This window comes from Malania oleifera, chromosome 4 (assembly GCF_029873635.1).
Source record: "Malania oleifera isolate guangnan ecotype guangnan chromosome 4, ASM2987363v1, whole genome shotgun sequence".
Lineage (NCBI taxonomy): Eukaryota > Viridiplantae > Streptophyta > Magnoliopsida > Santalales > Ximeniaceae > Malania > Malania oleifera.
The window spans coordinates 46,963,589-46,983,625 of NC_080420.1; the positions used below are offsets into that span (position 1 = coordinate 46,963,589).

Here is a 20,037-nt window from a genome sequence, read left to right on the forward strand (position 1 = left end):
CTCTTTGATTTATTTTTTAATATTTTTTATAACTCCTTTTTTTAAAAAAAATTTATAACTCTTTTTTTTTAAATACAGAGTCTTATTTTTTAGCCATAATAATTTGGTCACCTGGGCCTCCAAAGGGATGAAATGGATAGCTCCTAGAATGGCCAACTATCCACTATACCAAGTGTGTCCCAAGCATGGTTCTTGGCTGGCCCATGCCCCTGTACATAACCTTTCAAGAAATACTCTCCTAACAAAATACTTAATCTTCATATTTAAATTCATGCATTAGTTACAATTCTAAGTTATTTCAACTAAGATGCACTAAAGGTTAATCTATGCATATAATTCAACAACTTGAGTTCCTGATGCGACAAGATTGACAATTTGAGTGTCTTATTTATGTGACATTATCACTCTCTCCAATGCCCTAAGAAGCTCTTTCTTGTAGAATTTGTTCAAGAATGACTTCACATAGAAGGCATCAATGTGTCCTATAAAAGAAAACTAAACCAAGCAAAGAATGCTCCAGCTCCAACACCTCGATGCCTTAATGAGTATTCTCATCAAGCTTTCTTGAAGTAATTGCTTAGAATATGAATACCCTTTTTTTCCTATGGATCTTCCATTTGTTAAGTCCCTACTCCATTAATTGAAGAAAAATGATTTTGCTTAAAATTTCGTTGCTGGATAAGGTTAGGATAAATTTCACCCATTTTAATGTACTCATCATGGTGGTTGTTATAAGGAAAAAAAAAATCATACAAACTACTTTAATTAGTGTTTCTTTGACAGAGCATGGATCTAATTTGTAGGGTTTAAATCAACTCTAAAAAAAAACAATGAAGATCAATAAAATCTTGACTCATCCTACTTATTTCATAGTGCCTTGATTACTCAAAATAGGAAAATTACATCATCACATATAATTCATAGTTATATATCAACTCAAAGCTTAATTCTCCAATACTTCCATAAGCATGGCCAATCACGTGGCATGCTGAGGACAATGACTAATTGCAATTCGACCTCCTTTTTTTTTTTTTTTTTTTTAAATTTGTTCAACCTATCAAGGAACTAGTTCATTATTGCTCATTCTACAATTACTTCTACATTCTCTATGTTAATCATTTCAGACTACAAGATAACCACGTCAATGAGGAACCTTTCTATATTATATACAACGTGATAATTGAGAAAAAAAGTTTGGAATGGGAGATGAGCAACCTCCACTTATGTAGCCTAGACAAAATATGGGCCTAGAGGAGAGTTTTGATTAATAAATTACTAGAAGTTAAAATACTCAGAATTAAAGAATAGGAAACATATGAACCAATAAGCTTTGTACATCATTTTTTGTAGGAACCATTTTTCTAAGGTTACATAAAAAGGGGTAATCTACTTACAAGAAAACACATGTTATGTAGACTACCATTACGAGTCATGGATACTAATAGACAGACATAGAACAATGTGTTAGCTTATAAGAAACCCAGATAAGGTGATAGCTCTCTCCATCAAACAAAACACAATCACAGCTGCCGATGTGGGTAAGCTCAGAGCAATAAGAACGAACATTCCCAGAGCCAAGCTCGGCCTCGTATTCATCAACATCGATTGCAAAATCCCCATTGCTTCGCAAACGTCGGAATTGTAATTCTTGTAATACTGCTTCTCCCAGTCCATCCAATCAGATGGCGGCGCGTAGCTTCTGTCCGCCATGCTCATCTCCCGAATTCGCTTCCGTAGAACGATCATGTTGTCGTCGACAAGGTTGCCGCCGTAACTGAATTCTCCATCTTCTTTCGACGCACGAACGCCGGCGTGCCGTTCCGCTCGCCGGCCGATACCCATTTTCCGGCGAGAATCGGGAGACGAGAGGAGCAAAGAGGAATTAAACGAAACTGCTTCCATCGATGATCGATCTGAAAATTAATGCTAGCTGTGCTCTGCGGAAGGGACGTAGCCAGGAATTTATAAGGGTTTCGCGAAGGCTCCGGAGATTGCCACGTGGCACACAAGGGGCCACGTGTAGTTGGGAAATCCCGATATGTGTTTCTTCGTCTCGAAGGCAGCGTGATATGAAAAGGGTTTTTCTGAGCGATTGTTGAGCTTCCTGGGAAACTGCATTCTCACCGCCATGAAGAAGAAGGGGCATCTTCACATTTTTATATTAAGACCTTTTCTCGAAAGCATATTTAAAAATAGGCTGTGGGGTAGTGCGTGCCATACATCAAAGATTCCACGCTCATTCATCTTTAATTGCTTTCCTTTTGAGATGGTTCAAATATTATTTGTGTTCATGATTAGCAGCTACTCCTACATTCTTATGCCTTGGTTGGGCTAGCTAAAATACAAAACTAATGCGTGATCAGAATACAGCCCAACCCCAGGCAGAGCATCTGCAACAGGGAGCCAGCGAAGTCGACAGAATTAATTAATCAATTATATATATTTAGTTGCTTTTATTACCGGCATCACTAAAATGAACACGGAATTTGATGGGTCAAAATATAACAGGTGTCACATGGAATCAATGATAATGTGGGCCATTTAAGTTGGAGATTATCTATATATTAAAAAGGGACAAGAGGATACGAGGGACAGGGTGAGGACTCATTCTAAGAACTATAGTCCTATGCATTTCGTGCTAACAAACTTTTTGCTTTTTACTTTTTTGCAGATGATCATTTTGGGATTAAACTTTTCACTAACATCAAACCTAATCTAGTCCTTTTTAACAAAATTCATGTGTGTACATACCATGTATGAATGACTTATTTATGTAAAATCTACCTTATATGAATTAACTCATATGATTCATATGTAATCCGACTAGTATAAATAGAACTCTTTGGGAGAAGACCCATCAATCATTCATTCATTCATTTATTTTTTCTTAGCTATGTTTAGCTAACATGATATTAGAGCCATGATTGTCAGGAGGTCCTCGATTTTGATCTCCTTGCCCGTATTTATTGTTTGTTGGTTAGGAATTATCTTATTTCTTATAATGAGTGTTGTTTATTGTGAGTTGTCTCTACAAGTACAATTAGGCTACACGTTTGAGAAAGTGTTAAGGCTTGATATAGATTGACTTTAAGATTTTAGGTAAAGTGATAATCTAATTATTACATGATATCTAAAACAAAGTTTCTCCTTCACTACATGCTTACACTATGCGCACCGTCAACTGACTATAACATCGCTGCAAGTTACCATTGTCAATGCTATGCCATGGTGAGGGCTAATCCATGTCACCGCTTGTCATCATCAAACCTCTGTCACTGTCAGTGCTCCATTATGAGCAAATATTTCCCCCCATGCATAAGATCTCTCTTTTGTCCATCGCTCATGTACACCAGCACCACCTCTAGTGCACCCCATCAATCGCATTCACACATGTCATCATAGACTATCTAGCTTCTTAACCTCTTTAGGCTCATATCTAGTCCTATCTCCTTGCTCCCCTCTCTAGGCTCAGATCTGCTCTTAGGCTACCTAGCTCCATGTGCAACTCTCCAAGCTTAAATTTTTGGGCTACAATGACTATGAATAGTGATGCTCCACCTTGCACCATTGCTCCCTAAGTTGTCTTCCCTCCTCTAAACAACCAACTAACATCTTCACCAAAGTGCCTTATCTTAATTAGTCATTTTCAACACTCAACTTCTAAACTTAAGTTCTCCAACCTTAAATTTGTGGACTACAATGACCATGAATAGTGATGCTCCACCTTGCACCATTGATCCCTAAGTCGTCTTCCCTACTCTAAACAACTGACTAACATCTTCACCTAAGCGTCTTAGTCTTTTCAGCACTTAACTTCTAAACTCAAGTTGGTTTCCATACCTCCTTGAGTCAACTTGAGTTTGAAGGGGGATGTTAACAAAATGTATTTGCACACATACGAGTCACATGGTTCGTTTATATAATATGTGTGTGTGTGTGTGTGTGTGTGTGTGTGTGTGTGTGTGTATACGTATGCAAATACAACTATATGTACATATCTTGTATGGATTAGCTCATATGACACGTGTTTAAAACCTACTTTGTATGAATTAGCCTATGTGACACATATGTGTGTAAAACCTATCTTATATGAATTAATCCATGTGATCCATATGTGATCCAACTTGTATAAACAGAGTCCTAAAACCTATCTTATGTGAATTAATCCATGTGATCCATATGTGATCCAACTTGTATAAACAGAGTCCTTTGGGGCCAAGAAAAGACACTTCAATAATCATTTATCCATTTTTTTTTTCTTAGCTACATTTAGCTAACTATGAGATAAATCACCAACTCGAAATGTGAGCAAAGTTATTCTTAACATGAAATTTGAGTTAGAAAACAACATCTAATATACTCATTTTATTGTGTCGGGCACCCCACTTGTGCCAAACACCAATACTACAACTATTGCTATTGAATATATAAGAAATTAAAGTAATGCAAAAACTAATAATAAAATAGTAAAAAAAAAAAAAAACAAGACAAGAAATTTATGAGGTTCGGTATAGAATTACCTACCGGGCGCCGATGATCAATCTGCTACTTCTTGACAAAGTACAACTTTGAGGTATATTTTACAAATGAAGAGTTGAGCTCTTTATATAGCTTCAACCTCAAGTCCAAAAAACACTTCTCTCCAATGTGGAACAAATAATATAAAAAATTCAAAACAAATTTTTATACTAATGTGGAACTATTCTACCAATGTGGGACAAAACAATAAATCTCCACATTGACGATAAATTCAACAAATTTTTCAGTCACCAACATTTTCTGGAGTTCCACATCATCGGCGCCTTCCAAAAATATTCAGACTTGCAGGATATTGATCAAGTTCAAACAATGTTTGAACTTGATTGTTGTCATAACTTGGGTCAACATATCTGCGAGATTTTCAATTGTAGCAATCTTTTGAACAAGTATCTTACCTCCATCAATAATATCCTACATCAAATGAAACTGAACGTCGATATGTTTCGTTCGTGCATGGTAGACTTGATTCTTTACCAAATGAATAGCACTCTGGCTATCACAGAACACAACAATGTGCTTCTAAACAACTCCCAAATTTTCAAGTAAACTCTGCAACCAAATAACTTCCTTAACAGCCTCTGAAGCTATCATGTACTCTGCTTCTATTGTAGACAAGGCAACGGTAGACTGTAAGGTAGACCTCCATCTCACTGGACCATTAGCAAATGTAAAAACATATCCAGTAGTTAATCGACATTTATCCAAATCACCTGTAAAATCAAAATCCACATATCCAACAACACGTTGATCAATAGTATTATTTTTCTCAAATACTATACCAACATCAATCGTATTCATAATATATCTCAAAATCCAGTTCACAGCTTGTCAATGTCCTTTACCCAGATCATGCATATACCTGCTCACCATACTAACAGCTTGTGAAATATCAGGTCTAGTACAAACCATTGCATACATCAAACTAGCAACAGCACTTGCATAAGGAACCTATGACATATACTTACGTTCCTCATCTGATTTAGGAGATAAAGCCGCACTAAATTTGAAATGAGGAGCAAGAGGAGTGCTTACTGGTTTTGACTCCTCAGACATGCCAAAACTTTGTACTACCTTCTTCAAATACTGTTTCTGAGACAAACTAACTCTTCCTCTCATTATGTCCCTACGAATCTCCATGCCAAGTATTTTCTTTACTTCACCAGGATCTTTCATCTCAAACTCTTGATTTAACTGACTTTTCAACTTGTTGATTTCTTCCCTATTCTTTGAAGCTATCAACATATCATCAACATACAAGAGTAAATATATAAAATATCCATTTTGTAGTCTGCAAAAATAAACACAATGATCATGTTTATTTCTGATGTACTTCTGACCCATTATAAACTGATGAAATTGTTTGTACCCTTGGAGACTGTTTTAAACCATACAATGATTTACCCAGTTTACATACCCAATTTTCTTTTCTAGCAAACTGAAATCCATCTGGCTGAGTCATATAGATTTCCTCTTCCAAATCACCATGTAAAAATGCAGTTTTTACATCGAGCTGAACTAGTTCAAGATCAAATTGTGCTACCAAAGCAAACAAAATTCGAATGGAAGAATGTTTAACAACTGGAGAAAATACCTCATTATAATCAATGCCTTCCTTCTGTGCGTAACCTTTAGCTACCAATCTAACTTTGAAGTGAACATTATTTGCATCTGGAAATCTTTCTTTCTTTACATAAACTCATTTGCAACCAATTTCTTTCTTCCCCTTGGGCAGTTGGGCTAGCTCTTAAGTTTGATTCTGATGAAGAGACTGCATATCTTCATCCATTGCTCTTTTCCAATTATCTGATTCAGAGTTCCTCATTACTTCTTTGAAAGTGTAAGAAACATTATCATCCACAACTGGAAGTGCGTAGGCCACCATATCAGTATACCGAGCAGGTTTTCGAATTTCTCGTCTTGGCCTTTGAGAAACAATTGATTCTTGTTGCTATGAAGATTCTCGAATTGAAATCTCCTCTTCTTGTACACTATTCCCCACTGTAACTAGAGAGTTACCTTGTGTAGTCTCATTTCTCACTGGGTTTCCCAAAATTGTCTCAACCTCCACCTGTTGTTGAGTACCACTGGTCTTCTCTTCAACTCGTGACTCCTTGCGTATTGTTTTCTGCATCATCGCAAGTTCATCAAAAGTCACATCCCTGCTTAAAATCATTTTTTTCATCTCTAGACACCAAAGACAATATCCTTTGACTCCTGCACTTATCCCCAAGAATATTGCTTTCTTGACTCTTAGATCCAACTTAGATTTTTTAACATGATAATAAGTCAGAGTAACAAATACATATAAAGAATCATAATCACTAGCAGGCTTTCCAGACCATACCTCATAGGGTTTTTTTCCCCTATTGCAGATGATGGTAGACGATTGATGAGATGACACGCATATCTAACAGCCTCAGCCCAAAACCTTTTGTCTAACCTAGCATTAAACAACATACATCGAACTTTCTCCAACAAAGTCCGATTCATACGCTTTGCCACCCCATTCTGTTGTGGTGTATTTCGAACTGTGAAGTGTCGAACAATACCTTCATCCTGACATATCTTCATAAACGAGTCACTCGTGTATTCACCGCCATTATCTGATCTGAGCCGTTTAATCTTTTTTCCAATTTGAGTTTCAACTAATTTTTTCCACTTAAGGAAAATATCACACTTCATTTTTATGCTTCATAGAATACACCCAAACTCTTCTGGAAAATCATCAACAAAAGTGACAAAATCATGCATACCACCCAACTAAGCCGTTTTTGTGGGCCTCACATACATCTGTATGGATGTAGTCTAAAATACCTTTAGTCTAATGGATTGTTGTGCCAAATTTCACTCTAGTTTGTTTTTCCAGAATGCCATGCTCACAAAGTTCAAGTTTGCATACCTTTGCACCCTTTAACAAACTTCGCTTAGCTAATTGTTGCAAAGATTTTTGTAACGATCTGAAAAATAATGGTATTTGAATAATAAAGAGAGAGGGAAATGCAATCACTAACAGAAGGAGGCAGCCGACTTCGTCGATGAACCCGACATTGCATTTTGGAAGTGATAATTCCAAGAACTTTCCGGAGACCTCATCGACGAACACAGGGGTTTCGTCGACGAGGTCCCGTCTTCGTCAATGAGAAGATACCGAGAAGGGTTTTTGGTACAGACTGAAATTTGTCGACAAAGGAGGAAGTTCGTTGACTAAATTATTGAAGGACTCATCGACGAGGTGACGTGGCTCGTCGACGAATCCTGTAGTATAAATAGTACTTAAACTCAATTTTACGCAGAATTTCAGCTCCGCTCTCTTCTCTCTCTCTCTCTTTCTCCCACGGCCTCTTCCTCTTCTCTCTTCAATTTCGGCCCCATCAGTCGTCGGATCGACAATCTGAGGCCACTACAACGCTCTTGGCGGAGTTCTCTCCAAGTCTACCGAAGCAATCGTCGGTGGAACGAAGTTGGGATTCATCCCAAATCCAGGGTAAGGTTTTTTATTCAAAATTTGAGTTTCCAACAGTTGTAAGAAATGTAATAGACATAGAAATAGTAATGTTTTGTTCTGAGATTTATGGTTTTCAGGGTATTGGGTGAAGAACCCTGCGGGTGTTGGACCCGTTATAGTAGGGGATTTTTAGTAGAAAACAAGTAAGAGAAATATGCTATGCTAGGTTATTTGAGTATGTTTTCAGTATAAAATTATAAATATTCCACCAGAGTATTGTTTACAGCATAGATTTATACAATTTATCAAATATGATTAATATTTTTTAAAAATTACTGTGTGGCTTGAGAATATAAATATAGTACAGAAACATGTTTTACAGTAATTTTCAGATATGTGTTTTATAGAATACAGACAGTAAATATATTTTACAGCAATTACGGAAATACCAAGATTATACAGTTTTACAGTACCATGACATACAAATTTACAATTAATTACAGAAACACAGTTGATATAGATATAGTTTGCTACAGCGTCATGGTTTATACAGTTATTACAGAATCATGGTAAAACAGATAACGCTATATAGAGATGTATTATATAGTATCAGACCCTGTTGGACCATACAGTTTACAGAGTATGGTACCGTAGCTACATACAATATATAGAGTGCAACCACCTATTCAGATAATACGTGGTATAAAGGTCGATCACATAGAGTCCACGAGTGGACAGGCTCCCCATCAGATATGGGTTGAGGAGGACTGATCTGACTATGGAGTATAGTGATTTATTCCTGGTTGGCCAGCCAATGTAAATCTCGCCTACGGGCTGCACAGCCCTGTCATGAAGGGTTAAATCATGACACACAGTTATCCACAGGGAAGTTTACAGTTATTACTATGTTTATACAGGCTTACAGAAACAGAAACTATATACATATATATATATATATATATATATTAGCAGTATTTTAAATAGAAACCTAAAACACAAAAATGTTAAGCAACAAGTAAAAGATGAATATTATATTATTGGTATTGTATTTTATAGATTCAGTGATACATAACTGTATAGTAATAGATTTTCACAATATTGTAACACATTTGTCACACACTAACAATAGCATATTCCGTCTTAATGAGCATTGGTTCATCCCAATTACTTTAACATTTTTCAGGTGATCCAGGTAGGCGAGCAGATAAGGCTCGCAAATAGAGGGGCCTCGGTATTGCCCTGACAGTAGTGTGAGTATTTTTGGGAGTATTTTTGTATAGCCCCAGTCAGTTGAGGGTATTATGGAAAACAGACATATATGTATATTTTGAAAAACATTTTAACACTCTGGTATTGTATATAATTACGTATGGTTATGTTTATTTGATTTTTGCATCTTACTGCTTAGGTTGTGATTGGGTTCAATCCAATGTGGTATCAGAGCATTTTAAATGTTATAGTATAAAAAAAAATCCAAATTAAATAGCAGGTCGTTACATTTTTCTCCTGCATGTGCTAATCGCATATGCCATAACCTGGTTGTATCTAAACCTACATCTTTCTCAGAAACAACAGTTGCTGAGCCAATAACTGTACTACCTTATAAATAATACAAGTTATTTTTCCTTATTCATTTCATCACCACTAGCACACCTAATTTAATCTTTAAGGTTCCATCTTTCAAAGTCATAGTGAACCCTTTAGATTCTAAGGCACCCAATGAAATCAGATTCTTAATTAGGTTTGGAACATACCTAACATCAGTCAAGGTCTTAATAGTTCCATCTTGACATTTCAACTGTATTGATCATATTCCACTTGTTTTACAAGTATTATCATTTCCCATAAAAACAACCCCACCATCTAATTCTTCAAAATTAGAAAACCATTTCCTATTGGGACACATGTGATAGGAACAACCAGAATCTAAAATCCACTCAGCAAAATAATGTGATGAGGATGTTCCAACAAGAGAAAAATCTAACTCATTTTCATCATCATTGGCTATATTGGCATTAGAATATGCTTTGCCCTTATTCTTCTATTGTAATTTAGGGCAATCTTTCTTCCAATGCCCTCTCTCATGACAAAAGGCACATTCATCTTTAGCAGGTCTCCCACAAGATTTACTCCTGCCATGAGATTTACTCTTCCTTCCAGGCATACAACTCTAAGAACGTCCCCTTATTGTTAATGCTTCTGTTGTTTCCTTATGGACCCTTTGATCCTTCTTTCTGCATTCAGTACTAATCAATGCCGTACAGACAGTATCATAAGTAACTTTATCTTTCTCATACAATAAAGTGATGGTCAAATGTTCATACTCATCAGGGAGAGTATTCAATAACAATATGGTTTTATCCTCATCTTTCACCTTTTCATCCAAATTTAACAAATCGACCAAAATTTTATTGGAAGCATCTATGTGGTCATTAATCAAAATACTTGGTTGATACTGGAAGCTAAACAATTTCTTTTTCAAATAGAGTCAATTTTCTAGACTCTTAGTCATAAATGTATCTTCCAAAGTCTTCTACAATTTCTTTGTAGATGTCTCCCTCATAACACAATATTTCTGATTTTTGGCGAGACACGGACGAATCGTACCACATGCCTAACGATTGATCTTTACCCAATCTCTGTCACCCATATCTACTGATTTATCATCCAAAGCAATATCTAGTTCTTACAGATACAAGATGTTCATCACCTCACATTGCCACATACCAAAATTATTTGTACCATCAAATTTCTCCACTTCAAACTGAGCATTAGCTATCTTCTTCGATGATGATGTTGAAGTTGAAGGGGTTGGAGTTCGAGTGGACAGAATTTCTTCTACCACTACACTAGTTTATGTCATCTTCTATATATTCAATAGAAACCAACAAAACAAAAGGCCTAGGAGAAATAGTACGTACCAACTGTGTCTACTCTGTTTTATCCTATGAAATTCCACTTTGACCAGACCGACCTCCAGGGAGGGACTGAGCCACAATGGTCTCTAAGCACTTGCTTAGACAAGGTCTTTCTTAAGCATCAAACATGGAATCAAGAATCCTAACAGAGGAACACCTCCGTATCAACACTATTCAACCTAACTCTGATACCAATTGTTGTGTCGGGTACCCCACTTGTGTCAAACACCAATACTACAACTATTGCTATTAAATATTAAAAAAAAAAAATTAAAGCAATGCAGAAACTAATAATAAAATAGTGAAAAAAAAAAAAACAAGACAAGAAATTTATGAGATTCGGTATAGAATTGCCTACGTCCTCGGGCGCCGATGATCAATCCACTACTTCTTGACAAAGTACAACTTTGAGGTGTGTTTTACAAATAAAGAGTTGAGCTTTTTATATAACTTCAACCTCAAGTCCAAAAAACACTTCTCCCCAATGTGGGACAAATAATATAAAAAATTCAAAACAACATTTTATACTAATATGGAACTATTCTACCAATGTGGGGCAAAAACAACACATTTCCCATAATTAAGGCAGTCAACCCACATAAATAAGGCCACCAATCTTGTCATCGTATTGTCCCTCACATTTTAATTTTAGAGGACAATTCCATCATCCCCAAATATTATTTTTCTTATAGTGGAACACTCTCTTTTATGTACTTGAATTGATCATTATCTTTTCAAATTAGTTTATACCATCTATTTTTTGGGTTTCCACTAATTTAACACCCCCCCCCCCCCCAACTTGAATTGTAGTCTCACCAAACTACAAAGGTAACAACCAAAAGTTTACATTACCCATTGGTATCATGAACGTGAACAAAAGCTACAATAAGCACTTTTTGTGGCTAAGTAAGAAGACAGGAATTCTCCTCCCCAACCACCTTGCTAGGTGAAAATGTCCTTACGGAGAAAATCAAGATTAGGCTTAGTTACATGTTCCAACCCCACAAGATCACATCTTGGTATGTGCCAACTAATTGAAGCATGGCCCTTCAAGCCTCGGTTAACTTTTTGACTAAAATGCTATGAGATATACAAGCTAAATGAGACAATAAATTTAACAAAAACTAAAAGTTGCCAAAATTTGCCCAACAAAAGGCACATTCATTTGAATATTGGCATGAGTAGGACCCCAACTCTACACCAAATATCACAATGCAACCAAGCTCATGATCAAATTAAAAGAGGAAGTTGTGACAATGGACATCATAGGAATTATATATCTCAAAGGGATTATTAAATCCACATTACTAGGATATTGAAATGTGGTGTCACTCTCATTTTTTCATATATGATAAAAAGGACTACCATAAACAACGACGGCCCTAGGTTGAAGATGGTATCAATGAATCTATCTACCACAAGAAAAACTTCAAATCTATTAGGCTCTTCATAAAGCATCGAATGTTTTATTATGTGGTCTTTGCATTAACTCTAAATCCAAGAAGCAACTTCTTTTGATACCTTCACTTGGACCCAAAATTAGTATATGATTATTCAACCAATTGCACAAGTTGTTTGAAGCTCACTAGATTGGCAACAAAAAGCAATGCAAGAGATTAGTTGATCTCATGTTGATCAAGAAAAAAAATGATTAGATACTTATAGATATTACGTGTGGAAATTGAATACTAGTCCTTATAAATCTTAAATCTCACTTAGAAAGTGCAAATATTGGCATGCATGATTGGGTTGAAGGATTACATCTACTCCCTATCCAATAAGCCTTTAAAGCATTTCAATAACCTACTTGCCCAAGTAGACAAGTACTTAATGGTTGAAGAGATCCCAAAGGCACATTGGACCTCACAGATAAAAAAAAAAAAGGAGAAGGCGCCTGCAGGTGGGGGGGTGAGATAACAACACAACAGCAAGCCCTTGGCCACATGATTGAAGGGTCAAGTGAAGCATAGGAGGATCAATAAAAACCTTAATTCCAATGGCAACATTCAATCAAATGCCCTTTGATATAAGATATTAAAGAAAATTCAAAAAATGTTGATCAAATCTACTAATGCTTTCAAATGAAAACAAGGGCTAAGAGTTAGAGATTTTATCATTTCCATTTCCACTAAGATGATGATATAATATCAATGACTAGATGATCTAAAGAAAGATATCAGGTTGTCAATTAGGGCATGAGTGTTTAGGTCAATGCATGTCTATGCACAAGGGAGTAAAGAATTGATTGGGGGATAGATGAGGCTCGTTTGACTATCAATAAATAGTAGGCACTATTAATGCCATCTTAAGGGGGGAAACTAAATGAGATAGTACCTCTTCCTTAAGAGCACAACATTCATGCTAAAATGTAACCATGGAAGAGGCTTTGAAGATAACCTAGTGATGATCATATGTTCTTTACAAAGTCTAACCCAAGAGAGGTTCATCACCCTTATAACGATACCATAGTGTTCACTATTGTTACTATGGAGAATGTTTTGGAGAGGATATATATTAATTGCTAACAAAATCTTGTAGACATACTCTTGAAACATTTGTAGAAAAGGGTGAAGACCATTTGAAATTCGATTGTAGAGGAAAGTAAGCCAAACACTTTGGTCTACTCACTATTTATCACCACTAGAACTAGAGCAAAGTTCACAAGGATAAAAATAAACTTTTGGGGGGTCAAAAGCAACTTGATCAGTGATGTTAAATATAGTGAAAGTGATTATATAGCATATCACGATATAAGAAACATGTTGACTAGCAATGAGGGAAGTATTAGAATATTAGTATGTTGACCAATAATGTTGCACTACCATGTGAAAGGGAAAAGAGGGGAGAAAGGTCTTGTCTATAGAAACTCAAATTCTTAAGAAAAGAATGTTAGTTCCAATTAACAAACTAAATTTTATTGATATAGATCTAGCCAAAACAAAATGCACCACATATAAGTTTCAAGGATGACAATCCAAAGAGAAATGATCTAGTTTAATTCCTTTTAAGCAACTAATGTATTTTCCATGTCAACTCAACTAAATGTGGCTACAATCCTAAACCAGATTGGCCAAAAAAAGGTAGAATCAAGACGATCGAAAGCAATAATTTAGAACTAGATAAAGTGCTTCAAGTTGCGCTCATTTGAAAGAAGATATACCCTATTTGGCTTCTAAATATTATGATGATCAATAAGGTAACTAGGAAGCAAAAGATCTATATACATTTCACCAAACAAAACAATGTTCACTCTGCGCTTTTCATCCCCAGCTCTATCCATAAAGGCTACACGCTTCACGTCCTAGTAAGGTTAGCAATTGTAAGACCTCCATATTGAATATATGAATCTCAAGTACACATTTGATCCTTGTCTTACTACCATAAGATCAACAATGGTTTTCTTGATCTTCCTACTACTAAAAAAATGAGTCGCAAATAGTTCGACTTATTGAAATGGTGGAATAAGCTAAATGCTAACTCAAACACCAATTTTGTGAAACTCCCTTCAACGTAGTAATAAAATATCTACACATGACTGGATATTACATAATATGCATGTTGACACTAGGTGTAGGTGTTTTGGTTGCCAACATATTTTGTGATTATTTGAAAAATAAGTAAAATATCCAAACTGTTGGTTCTTCAACTTGCCAATTTTTATTAAAAAATGGAGTCAAGACTTTATTTTAGTTTTTAAAAGTTAAACAAAGGGAAACTTTTTAAAAAGAGATTTAGATCTAGGAGCATCATTATGCATAAGGAAGGTAGACCTTTAAGCTTTCTTTAAATGATGTTTAAAGATTTAGTGTCCTAAAACACTCATTCTAAGAATGGTAAACATACTTACCCTTTACGCGTGTGTGTCTCTCATTTTGAAGTTCAGTTTTTAAACAAAAGATCAAAAAATTGTGAAAAAACCAAGTTGCAACAGTAGCAGTCGACTGGCTGATTGTCAACACTAAGTTTGGGTCGCCCATTTTGGTTGTCAACATATTTGGTGATTATTTGAAAAAACACGTAAAACAATCAAACGATTGATTTTTCAACTTACCATTTTTTTAAAATAAAAGAAAAAAACAAAGTCCCTACTTTATTTTAGTTTTCAAAAGGTAAAACAAAGGAAAACCTTTTGAAAAGGGATTTAGATCTAAGAGCACCATTGTGCATAAGGAAGGTACTCTTTTAAGCTTTCTTTAAATGAAGTTTAATGGTCTAACACCCTAAAACACTCATTCCAAAAATGGTAACCGTACTTACCCTGTGTGTGCATCTCTCCCATTTTGAAGTTTAATTTTTAAATCAAAAATCAAAAAATAGTGAAAAAACCAAGTTGCAGAAATAGCAGTCAACCAACTAGCTATCAACATCAGGCTCAAGTGGCACATTTTAGTTGTCAAACATATATGGTGACTATTTGAAAAAAATAAGTAAAACAACCAAACCATTGACTCTTCAACTTACCAATTTGTTTTAGAAAACGGACTTGCCACTTTATTTTAGTTTTGAAAAGGTAAAATAAAGGAAAACCTTTTGAAAAAATATTTAGGTTAGGGAGCACCATTATGCATAAGAAAGGTAGACCTTAAAACTATATTTAAATGAAGTTTAAAGGTCTAGCATCCTAAAACACCCATCCCAAGAGCGTATGTGTGTGTATGTCCCATTTTGAAGTTTAGTTTCTAAAGAAAAGATCAAAAAATTGTGAAGAAACCAAGTTGCAACAATGACTAGTCAACTACCTGTAAAGGCCAATTGACCACCCGCAGCAACAATTCTTTCCTCATTGAAAAGACTTTAATAGAGATTACGAATAGAACTTAACCTCATGCAAACTCTACTTGTTTATGCCCTTTCAAAATGAAGACATAATCATGCTTGAAAGAAAAACAAAATGAAAAGAAGAAAGAAGTAAAAAAGAGAATTTTCAAATTATTATTATTATTTTTTTTTTTTTTTTTTTTACAATTATGGCTTAATCTACATGTGTAGGTTGCCTACATATCCTTTAATTAGCAAGGAATCAAATCATATATAGTTCATCAAAATATTTTTAAAATTGATTGTTTAGAACACATTTTTTATGCAATCCTAGAAATCACTTGAGATCACTTGAAATCCAATTGAAAAATATTCATTATTTTTTAAAAAACAAAATTTTGATTTATCAATGAATACTCTGTAAACATTGATTTAAAACCAAGTGTATGTTTTTTAAAATAAAAATAAAACACATATTTTTTCAGTCCTCTAAGTCACTTTATAGGTGATTACTTTAAAAATATATATTTAATTTCTTAAACTTTAAAATAAAAAATTGGGTTTTTGGTGGGGGAACCTTGAAATCTTGTTTTTGGAACTCTTGAGAGTTCTAGAGAATACCTAAAAGTCACATCATGAGTATACTCCAAATTTGGATATTAAAATCTTGAAAACAATTGTCATCATTTGAAAAAAAATTTCAAAAAAAAATCTTGATTTTCATACAAAAGAAAATGAAAACCTTTAATATATCAGCATTCAGACTCGATCATACACTCCATAGAGTATTTAGACTTAAGAACAACATGAAAAACCAGAAAAAGTTCAGAGAAAATGGCCAAAAATATGGCCTCTAGATTGGCCATTTGGCCACCTACAGGGGTTGGTCAATCGTATTCTATACCCCAATGGTTAATTTTATGAAAACACAGGGGCCAATCAACCATGCCTACAAGCCAATTGACCATTTGCATGTCCATCTTTGGAAAAATATAGTTATATGTCATTTTGATCAAATTTTTTCATGAATTCCAAACATTACCAAACCCTAACACCCCTATACAACATGATCGAAGCAAGGAAATGTAAATTATGGGCACAAAACAAACACTAACATCATATGTACACATACATGTCTCACATGCAAAAAAAAACACACACACACACACATATACACACAAATTAAACTTGAAAACAATGAATAAAAGGTTAGATGACTGACCTTGTATTATTGCAATCAATGTAGATCAAGGGGGGATACACTCACAATGCACACACCCCAAGTAACCCTTAAGTAAGAACAAAAGATATACAATTCTATTCACAAATTTTAAGTTATCATCCTTTTTCTCTAACCCCAAATAATGCATGAATATTTTGAATTTTCCTTTTCTTACCCTCACTTGGACGTGCTCCAAACTCTCTCCCAAAAGGTCTATTCATAGACTTCTCAAGAAATTGAGGGAAACAACATTTAAATTTGAGTCTCAAAATTTCAAATTCAAACTAACAACTGTCAACTATTAACTGTCAATTGCCCTAACACTAATTGACATATGGCAACTTCTAAGACACTTATTATACCCAATCTATTGGCTAATCAAATGAAAACAACTCAAATTTTGAATTTTCACTAGGTTGGTCAACCATTATCAAGTGGCAGCTAGTTGATCACTCTATGTTGCAACATTTTTCCTTTAATTTTCAACTTAACTTTTCATATATTAAATTAGGTTTTATTATTTTGTTAGGTAAAAAAATGACTATCAATAATGGAAAGTCATGATCGTTTAAAAGTGTTCTACATGCACTATTGGAACTTGGGTCTCATCATAAGTCTTATGGCAAGCTAACGAAAACTCTTTAGCAATGATTTGTCCAATATGCTTTGGATGAATGGCAATTGTTTACAAGGAATAATTGTTCGAACAAAAGTTTTTTGTTCCACTTTCTCCAAATTCTACATTTCTCCTTTCTTCTCTCTTATATGTTCACCTCACAAAACAAATCTATGTGACTTGTTACTTTCATCATCTTGGGGTTGCATTTCAAAGTTTCCTCCAATTATCATTCGTGAATAGCAATGGGGTCATATGGCCGTCCGTTGAGAGCAGGGTGGATCTCTTTTGGAAATTAGAACTAGAGGTTGACAACAGGCTTTGTCATCCCTACCATCCTGTCTCTCACTAGACACAATTGGCAACTGGAATGTTAGGCTTCTCATATTACTTCTGGCCGTCAAGATGTTTACCTCATAGAATACCTGATTCATTTGGGTTTGTAAATTGGCAATTAAGGGTTAGATCAGATTTTGAATCCTTCCCCTTTAAATTTGAAAATACCCCCTTTGGATATTTTAATCACCAAGGTTCTAATTTGGGGGTTCAAATTTAAATAAATTACACTATGAATCCTCAAATTTGTCCGATTTCTCTCATATTCAAGCTTGCTTTCATGAAAAACTGAAAATTATAAGGATTGAAATGAAATGTTTAAAGCTATGCAGTTAGATACATATACTCTTGGCCAATTTTGATGTCACTAGTTTATATACATACGCTAGTAAGGAATTTTCATGTTAGTCCGACACTTGAGAGCCATGTTAATCTAAGAGATGTCCCGTGTGTGCTCATTTTTGTTACCAATTCTTCAAACACGCTAGAAAGAAATTTTTATAGGCAGAGTAATCTAAAAGCATGTCATTCCATTTCATATAATGACGTCAAGGCACCGTTAACTCAATTGTTCACCTCCAATTCCCTGTGAGCGTGTCCGTAAGATGAGACAAAGCAGAGAGCGCCTCAGCTTTATTTTAAAACCTATGCAACGGTTGAAACCGAAACCCGGACATATAGAATCTAAATTAACAGTAAGACATCGAGTATGCTGGAACTCGCGGGATTTTTTACCTATTTTTTCATTTACTTATTTATAAATGTTTAGGAATCAAAACCTAATTTTCCAAACGTTTTTAGTAACTGAAAGTGCATGTGTAAATTAACCGGCTATAATCAGCCGCGGCACAAGGTAAAGCAGTCCACAATAAATAAAAGAAAATAAATTTTCTTAAAAAAATAAGAAAATTTAAAGGAAGAAAATCTGCATGAACAGATGATATTAAGACAAGAAACTAGTAGAAAAGTGTGCTGCAGCAACAAAAACAAAAACAACAAAATACAAAATACAATATACAAAGGCTAAAGCAGATAAAAAAAAACAAAACAAAAGAAGGAGAACATTTTCAACCAATTCGTTTTTTGTCCAATACCAAAACCTTTTTACCCGGAAAAATGTGTTTGCACGGGTTGTTAAACCACACACACACACACACACACAAAAAGAAAAAAACAAAAAAAAAAAAAAACAGATACTGAACTGATTAACAGAACACTAAGAAAATGAGCAGATGCAAAATATATATGCATATGATAGCCTTTTCTGGACAACACAGTTAAACTGGCAATCCGGCTAAGGGATTCTTAGCTAATAAATTTTACAGGCACTATAATTTGCACTGTAAATGCACCCACATTTAACTAAAATACCTCAGCAAGCTCAGAAAAAGGCACGAGGCCCTCCTTTATTGCAAAAGACATCTCCTTTACATGGCACCTGTACGAGATAAATCAATAAATAGCTGCAAATCTTATGTCAACATTGCTAATGCCCAAATAATTACAAACCTTCAAGGATAAGAGGCCTGATTTCGTCAGGTGGCAGCGATTCAACTTGTTGATTTGAATCAACTTGATCAACCAGAGGGGCCTCGAATACTTGCTGGTGTGGTTCTACCAGCTCAGCATCAGGCCTCTCAAGCTGTATTTGCGGTTGATTTTGCTTGAGACGGGGCTGCTCCAGCTGCTGGTACTTGGGCTTGTTTTTCTCAAGTAGAAAGTAGGTGGTGCAATACCAAAACAATAGAATTCTGCTCTGAGCGATCACTGTATCTCTAATGCGGCTGCCTCCAAATGAGAGCCGCTCAAGTGCCTGCATTACAAAAAAAAAAAAAAGCAAATGATATAGAACAAATTAGATCAGATATCCAGATTCCTGAACACAAAATGACACTGACAAATCCTTTGTAGAAGTTATGTAACTAAACCTTTCAGATAAAATGCCATATTATTACAATGACAGGAACTAACAAGACTTTTCAAAAAAAAAAAAATGAAATCCAATCCAGGTTTAACTTCAGTTACAGAAGTAAAATTTTGACATTTCCTTAGACAAGCAATCAAATGGAAATGTCTTAAACACATTAACCCTATGTTTGGAAGGACCTTAGATTTGGATTAGATGTAATATAAATTGTATTGAAATTTGTCCAAATCCACCTAAATCCAAATTTAAAGTCCAAAATTCATGCTCCTAAATGCA

General features: G+C 35.0%; 2 protein-coding genes across 2 annotated transcripts in view; both read right to left on the reverse strand.

Annotated features, from left to right (window-relative positions):
* Positions 1–1,464: 1,464 nt before the first annotated feature.
* Positions 1,465–1,902, reverse strand: LOC131153788 (uncharacterized). Its single transcript, XM_058106248.1, has one exon. It carries the CDS (start codon positions 1,900–1,902, stop codon positions 1,465–1,467), a length of 438 nt encoding a protein of 145 aa, XP_057962231.1.
* Positions 1,903–19,059: 17,157 nt separating this feature from the next.
* Positions 19,060–20,037, reverse strand: part of LOC131153494 (ABC transporter G family member 7) — a 63,339-nt gene continuing 62,361 nt past the window's right edge. The window contains exons 11-12 of the mRNA XM_058105837.1: positions 19,344–19,647; positions 19,060–19,272 (exon numbers count right to left, since the gene is read on the reverse strand). Coding sequence (XP_057961820.1) covers positions 19,262–19,272; positions 19,344–19,647 — 315 coding nt within the window. The 3' untranslated portion in view covers positions 19,060–19,261. The remainder of the gene's footprint in view (positions 19,273–19,343; positions 19,648–20,037) is intronic.

Coding starts and splice junctions, on each gene's coding strand:
- LOC131153788 (XM_058106248.1), bottom strand. CDS start 1,902: ATGGAAGCAGTTTCGTTTAATTCCTCTTTGCTCCTCTCGTCTCCCGAT.